Source organism: Daucus carota, chromosome 3 (assembly GCF_001625215.2).
Source record: "Daucus carota subsp. sativus chromosome 3, DH1 v3.0, whole genome shotgun sequence".
Lineage (NCBI taxonomy): Eukaryota > Viridiplantae > Streptophyta > Magnoliopsida > Apiales > Apiaceae > Daucus > Daucus carota.
Window position 1 is genome coordinate 63,489,929 of NC_030383.2, and position 7,871 is coordinate 63,497,799.

A 7,871-nucleotide genomic window follows, 5' to 3' on the forward strand; every position below is an offset into this window, starting at 1 on the left:
CCAAAACGGTTACAAAATCTAACGGCAATATTATAAACTTTTAAAAATTAAATTTTTAATTAATTTGGCAAGTGGTATTCATATAGAACAAAACAGTTACAAAATCAAACTGCAAATTATAAAATCTTGAAATTATATTTAATAAGATTTAGCACGTGGGTCCCACACAATCAGAAAATAATATGAACACGAAATCTTGCTCTATTAAATACACACACCTGTACATACATATATAAACACCCACCGCCTCTTCAACTTTCCAACATCAAAACCCTCGTAATTCAATTGGGTTTCTGCTGTTATTCTCCCCTCTCTCCTCTCTCTCCTCTCTCTCGCCGAGATTTTTATATGCATACATGCGTGGGTATATGTATTTGTGCACCCCCTTGGCAAAAACACAGACTAAACACTAAAAGAACCCACAGAATCATACCCAAGTTATGGATATTATCTGGGGTTTGTTGAAATTGTTGTAGAAGGCCTAAAGAATTGATTTTGGAGTAGCCCATTTGGTTCTTGATTGATTTTGGTTGTGGTTTGAGTGTGAAAAGGCAAGATTTTATGTTTCTTGATGGATGAAAGTGCTATGTTTGGCTTGAATGGAGATAATGATGATATGGGGTGGGGCAAGAATTTGGGGGTGGTTGATAATGGTGGTGAAGTTGATGATGGTAAGTGGTTGCAAGAAATTTGTGATACTTTGGAGAGAAAATGTGATGAGTATAATCAGAGTTTTTTGGTTAGTAGTGAAGTGAAGGGGTCTGGTGAGGATGATGATGATGATTGTGTGATTTTAGATGGTGATCCTGACAAGGTTGGTGTCGAAAGTGAGAATGTTGCGGTGGGGGGTGATTCGGATGAGCTTGTTGTTGTTGGGGAGACAGGGCAGGTATAATGCTGCATTTGTTGTTTTTGTCGATATTATGTGTTGCTTTTGTGTTTTTTGTTATGTTTTCATATGTTTAGTCCGTTATTTTTTGGAGAATTAAGTAGTCTGATGAATGTTGATTAATCCAATATATAAGCTGGGCGTTTTTGTTTAATGTGCTTATTATGATTATATTATTTTGTTTGATAATTGAATTGTGTTTAGATTGTTAATCCAAAGCCAAGGTCAAAAGACGTAAGGTAACATTGATGTTAATTGATAAAACTAACCTCAGAAAGTAGATTGTTTGAGGCAATAGAGAGTGTGAGCCTCTATCATGACAATTTAAGAAGTTTATAGTTGAGTCGTTGACTGCATTACTATCAAATGCATAGGGGTATGGAAATAAAAACGGTTAATAACATATGGGCATGTCATTTTGTTTATAGTTTAACATCTGGTTTTAACCTAATAATTTGACAACTCGACACTCGGACTTGTATATGTAAGTTGTAGTAGATGCATACTGTGTTTTAGTAGTTTATTTGTGTACAAATTATTTCATTGGGTATTATTTGAAGTGAATAGTATATTGGATTCGTGCATGTTCAGACTTTAATATCAACATCTTTCAGATTTTTCTGGATAATGGTTAATAAATTCTTTGTTTATTAATGACCGCCTTACAAGTCGATGGCTTCACTTAATGTCATTTATCTTCTTTCTTTTTTTAATTATCGGAGTGGATATTTATTTAATTTTTTCTGATTTATGTTGCAACTTCCAATATAATTTGTTTGGGTTCTATACTTTGATGGATTATAGGTCGCATGTCGAGACTATCCTCACCCACGAGATCTTTGTGCTAAACTTCCCTTTACATCTACTCCTCATGAACAATACTGTAACCAGGTAATAATATTTTTTCTTAGAATTAATTATTACACCTCTTTTCAGTACCGAACGTTCTGCGTATCTTATTTGACCATTGTCTGTTACAGTGTCACTGTTATGTTTGTGATGCACCGGCTCCATGTCTCAAATGGGGAACTGGCATATCTGTCAGTGACCATTGTCATGCCACTGGGAAGGTGGAATTCTGGAATCAACAAAGAAAGAGTCTAAAAATAAGTCGTCAAAGTACAGTATTTGTTCCTAAAGTTCAATGTACTTCTATGTCAACACAGCCAATCCAAACAAATCAAACAACAGCATTGGGTCCACAAACACCATATAACATACCACCAGCTCAGGGCCCCATGTCGGCCCCAAATCCGAGTATACAGTACCAGACACTCCAGACTCAGGTCCTTAGGCCAGCACTAAATACATATATGCAATATCAGGCATTTCAGGCACAGATGGCCAGGCCAGGCCGAACAGAAGCCATGAACATGACAACTATCAGAGGCCAAAGCTCTGCAGTGCCCAGAACCAATCTGCAACCGGATTTGGCATCACTGCAGTCCAGAAACACTGGTAATAACCTTGCAAGGAATAGAAGACATAATGTTGGTAGTTCTGGCCCTCGAGTTAATGTTACCCCCGCTGCTATGTTCAAAAGGAGTGGAACCCCAGGTGTTGCTTCGGCATCTAATCAAAGAACTGGTCATTTGATCAATGGGCGTGGATCTACTCTATACACAAGACTTCCTAATGCAGTGTTAGCACCTGATAACTGCAATAATGTGATATCTGCTCAAGCGAATGGGAATTCGAGCATGTGTGGGCCCTCCCTTCAACAATACATGCATCAGAGGCCTAATATTATGGCTTTTCAGTCTCAACTACAATCTCGTTTATTCTCACAGTCTACTGTGGCTACCAATCAAGTCTTTACTCAACCTCTGTTCTCTGACCTGTCAAACAGAAGCACTGTCTTTTTGTATTCAACTACTCAACCTCAAATACCATCTCAAAAGGAAAATGTGGGCAGCATGTCCTCAAGACCAGGTTTACCTCAACCCCAAGTGTCCTTGCAGCCCGATTTACCCAACAGCTCTGCGAATACAGTACCTTCCCAGCCTCCTGTCTCTTATCAGACTAGTCATGCTTCAAACTATCAGCAAAATATTATTCAGCAACAGAATCAAATCAACAATTTTGGGGATACTGGTTTTTCTGAAATCGCCTTAAATTGGCTCACAAATACAACCATCCCGAGCAGCCAACAAAGCCAAGAACAAAACTCTCAACTTCCAGCCTCAGGTTCTTTCGATGAGTTTGATTGCTTTTTTAGCGGGAGCTCAGCATTTGATTTGATTCGTGATCCTTGGACGTTGAATGGTGAAGAATCTGCAAGAATTTCTTCCGAATCAGCTACAGCTACAGTAGATGTAGGAACTTTGTTCGGTTAGTAATCATCTTACTAATTAGATAGAATTTTCTGCAAATTCTGTAGGAGGGATAGTTTAGCTTCGACTTGCACAAAGTAACCTTTGCCTTGAAAATATATGTATACCAAGCTAGTGACTAATCTCTCGGCTAGGAAAGATCCATACTGTAGCAGAAAACCAGATGTTTTTTTTTCTTTTTCTATCAAATCGGAAGCTCTTTAGCATATTTTCAGTTTTTCTTGTTCATGCTCGGTTTTTCTTGTTAACTGATGTGTAGCTGGTCTTTTACATTTGATGGTAGATGTATAAAGCATCCTTTAAGAGATTGAATATTTGCAGGTTAGCTTTCAGAATGAGCTCATGCAGAATTTTTATACTCAAATCTACAGGGTTTTATCGGGCATATGGAGTGCTCCTGGCTGTCCTGAATGGGGCAAACCCGCCCCGGTAAAATGACAGAATGAGAATGAGGGTTACCGGAAAATTTAGGGCGAATGAGAATGAAGGTGAACGGAAAATAAATTTTTCCGCATTTAAATATGATATTGATATGATATTTATAAAATAACAGCAAAAAAAAAAAAAAAAAAAACCTTCCCACATAGTATATGTAATTTGATTAGTGGATAAATTCGTAATATAATATTAAATAAGATGTATATTTATATACTCCAGTAGATTACATTAGAAAATCACACTCTGCTGTAGATTTTCCTTTATTTACATATATGACCGGTTAATGGGCCTGTTTGGCTCTTAGCAATTGGCATCAGCTCAGAAGATGGGCCTAATGGGCTCCTATCAAAAGCTAAAATTCATCATAATTGTAGTTTTGAGAACTGCGTTCCGCAAATATACAAACCAAACCTTTACTCTCCATTGGGCTTTTGTGAAAGCCCAAAAATTGTTATGCAAGTGTAACTTACACTGGATCAAAGTGATCAACACTTTCAAGATTGATGCGGTATTCAAATTTTATCAACTATAAAAATTATAATTTGTGATGCGGAACAGTGTATATCATTTGTATAATTTTTACGATTTGATGAACATCCTTTATGTAATTTATGTATTATGGGCGGAAGTTACCTGTAAATTTAATATTTTTGTTGTAAGCGATCATTCTTGGAAACATATAAATTAATGAAATATATACGAGTCAGTAGTCACATATGTCTCATGCATGTTTATAAATTCGGAAATGGAAACTAATCAACTTATATGTTTATTAAAGATTTATCAAAAATCTATTAAAATATTTTTAGTCATAATCGATAAATTAATCAGATTTTTCGAAATATTTTCTATTTAAATTATTTTTGCAATAGTACGCGTCCCATGATAGTACCATAGACTTGTACTATCACTATTCGTTCATTAAAACAAAAGATACTCCCTCCGTCCCAAATTAACTGTCCAGTTTGACTTTTTGATAGTCAATTTGATCCAACTTTGACTGAAAAATATGTATATTAAATAATTGAATAAAATTATGAAATATATATCATTGAAAAGATTATCAAATCTATTTTAGAATATATTTTTCAGTTTTGTAAAATTGTAAAAGAATAATTTTTAATTTTCAGTCAAAGTTGGGTCAAATTGACCATCAAAAAGTCAAACTGGACAGTTAATTTGGGACGGAGGGAGTACAAAAGTGGCCGGTGGTATAATTGAATACGGGTGCTTATATACTGCAAGTCTGCAATAGTGTTGTTATTAATAATCATCGACATAAATAGTTAACTGAAAATGACTATAATGCCCACTGTCTTCCAGTTTAAGATACATTGGTCAAACAAATAGTGCCTGACAGCAAATCCTCATTTGCCACGTGTTCTTTGGCAGATTGGATAATTTGCAGTCAACTCTTTGACCGGAGGTATCCTATTTTTCCTTACTCCTTCCCTTTCATTGTTTACGGTTTTTTCAGCTTGTTCGACATGCATTTTAAGGCGCATATCAAATATAGTTTTATTATTTATTTTTTAAATTTTTTTTGTATAATAATTTCAACATCAAAGTTATATTCAGAATTCAGAAGAAAAAATGTTCAAAATAATTTATCGAACTATGTTTTACGAGAGCATTAGAATGCATGCCGAGCTCCCGTTCCCCAATGTAAACAAACGAGGGGGACGGAAGAAGTACAATTTACTCATATATTATATTTAGTTATTTACTCCCATCATAATTTAAGTAAAAATATATATTCATCTTCTTTTAGAAGGTACTATATATTACAATAATAATTCTCTAAATAAATAATTATTGAAAATATAAATTATCAACATCGAGACTATTCAATCATGCTCAAATAAAAAAAATTTGAACCGTAAATAACAATCTATGTAAAAAAAAAAACCATAGGCAGACACCACAAGAGTAACTTAAGTCACAAATTTACTGTGAGTGAACTTAAGTGCCGACTTGTAAAACACACATGTATGTCAACTTATATAGAAGATACCTCTTTTTTAATTTATTGCAAAAAGAGATAAATCTCGAAATTTCACCTCAACTCTTCATTGAGAAATCATCTTTACTATCGAACTTCAAAGTTCAGACAGACATATAAATATATGAGCATACTCACAAAACCTTCTTCGAATAAGAGAATAAGCCACAGGAATATAATAACAAAGCCCATCAAAGTATATAATTTTCTTGAATCATGGCTGCACAATCCTCTTCTTCTTCTTCAAGCTTGGATATCATTGTCCAAAGCAAACCTTCTGAAGATCAGCTTTCTGAACTTGGTATCAAGTCATGGCCTAAGTAAGTGTCATTCTCTCTCTCTCTCTCTCTCTCTCTCTCCCTCTCTCTCTCCCCCCTCTCTCCCGCTCTCTCTCCCCTCTCTCTCTCACCATCTCTCTCTCTCTGCATCTCTCTCCATCTCTCTCTCTCTCTCTCTCTCCGTGTGTCCATTATACATGATGTTGTAGATCATCTATCATCTCTCTCTGTGGATCATGTAAGCTCATAAGAACTACATCTCTTTGCTTTCTTATAATGAAATTCTACGATGCAGGTGGGGATGTTCTCCGGGGAAATACCAACTAAAATTCGATGCACAAGAGACATGTTACCTAGTAAGAGGCAAGGTGAAGGTGTACCGGAAAGACTCACCGGAGGTGGTGGAGTTCGCCGCCGGCGATCTCGTCATTCTTCCAAAAGGGTTGAGCTGCACTTGGGATGTCTCGGTGGCCGTTGATAAACACTACAAATTCGACTCATCTTAGATAATTCATCATTCACCAGCTAGCAAATTTTATTTTTTTCCATTGACTAGTTTTTTTTTTTTTTTTGTTTTTTAGCTCTGTGTTATTTAGAAAGAATGTTATGTAGTGGATTAAGCATAATTATATTTTATTCATGTTTTAGTTGTCGGATAACTATATTGAGTAGTAAGTCTCTATGATGATTATTTGATAAAAGTCCGTCAACATGCCGGGGCAGTACCAGAATTTGAAAATAATCGACATGAAAATAATTCATTTTTATATTTGTATTTGTTTGACGGTTAAACATATTTACTTTCTACGAATCTACGATATGCATGATAATGTTGATATTTTTATATAATTGATTATTTTATAATATATTTTATTTCTTACAAATTACATTTACATAAATTATTTATTTTGAAATTATAAAATCAAACTCAACCCTTGTTAATCTTCAAATTATGAATTTTTAAATATATGTAGGCCCTGTTTGGGAATTAACGGTTAGCGGTTAGCTGTTAGCGGATCGAATTAGCTGTTTTGACTAGCTGATTGAATTAGCTGTTTTGACTAGCGGATTGAATTAGCTGTTTCTCGTAAAAGTGTTTGGTAAATAGCTGATTGATTAGCTTTTTCTGACACAAACCAAAACCGCTAATCCAAAAAATTCCTCAAAGTAGCTTTTTCAAAATTAGCTTTTTGGATCAAAATCTCTATTTCAATCCGCTAACTACCAAACATTAATATTATCTTATTTTAGTGGTCAAATCTCTAAAACATCTCAAAGCTCTAATTTTATCCTAAACTTCTAACTTCCAAACAGGGCCATGTACACCGCATCCAACTACTACGTAGATAACTTGAAATCGATAAAAATGATAATAAATTCTCAAAATCTATTTTTAGAGCATCTCCAAGGTGATCCTTATATTAGTTACCTTAAATATAATAAAATAATAGTTATTTTTAATAGGTAAGCAAAAAGTTGTTTTACTCCAATGATATTAGCTATACATGTTACCTATAATTTAAAAATTAGTATTTATTCAATTTTTAAGGTAATATATGTAAGAAGAGATAGAGTTGGAGTAAATATATATTATATTATAGGTATTATTGATGATGTGGCATTACAGGGGTTGGCTTTTTCTCCCTCAAATAAGAGATAAGTTTTCTTTTCCAAAAAATTTTTAGGGAATAGAGAGTGTTGTTGGAGGATTGATTTTTAATCTTTAACTCCTAAATTTTATTCACCTAGATCAAATATAAGTAAGGAGACTTGCATTGAGGTTGCTCTTATGACATGCATCATCCTCAATTTTGTAAACATGTATTATGTTCTGTCTTATATCATATTTTAAAATACGAAACCCATCAACACAACACGCATCATCCTGTCATATTTTCAAATACATCTCTTAATATTGAAATTTTTTTTAA

General features: G+C 34.3%; 2 protein-coding genes across 2 annotated transcripts; both read left to right on the plus strand.

Moving 5' to 3' along the window:
* The first annotated feature begins 250 nt into the window (after nt 1–250).
* Nucleotides 251–3,430, plus strand: LOC108213439 (uncharacterized). The gene is made up of 3 exons (XM_064090262.1): nt 251–889; nt 1,694–1,780; nt 1,870–3,430. Exons 1-3 carry the CDS (start codon nt 572–574, stop codon nt 3,223–3,225), a joined length of 1,761 nt encoding a protein of 586 aa, XP_063946332.1. The 5' UTR covers nt 251–571; the 3' UTR covers nt 3,226–3,430.
* Nucleotides 3,431–5,747: 2,317 nt separating this feature from the next.
* LOC108213442 (uncharacterized) lies at nt 5,748–6,599 on the plus strand. Its single transcript, XM_017385235.2, has 2 exons — nt 5,748–5,982; nt 6,236–6,599. The coding sequence occupies exons 1-2, from the start codon at nt 5,879–5,881 to the stop codon at nt 6,444–6,446; spliced, it is 315 nt and encodes a 104-aa protein (XP_017240724.1). The 5' UTR covers nt 5,748–5,878; the 3' UTR covers nt 6,447–6,599.
* Nucleotides 6,600–7,871: the final 1,272 nt, after the last annotated feature.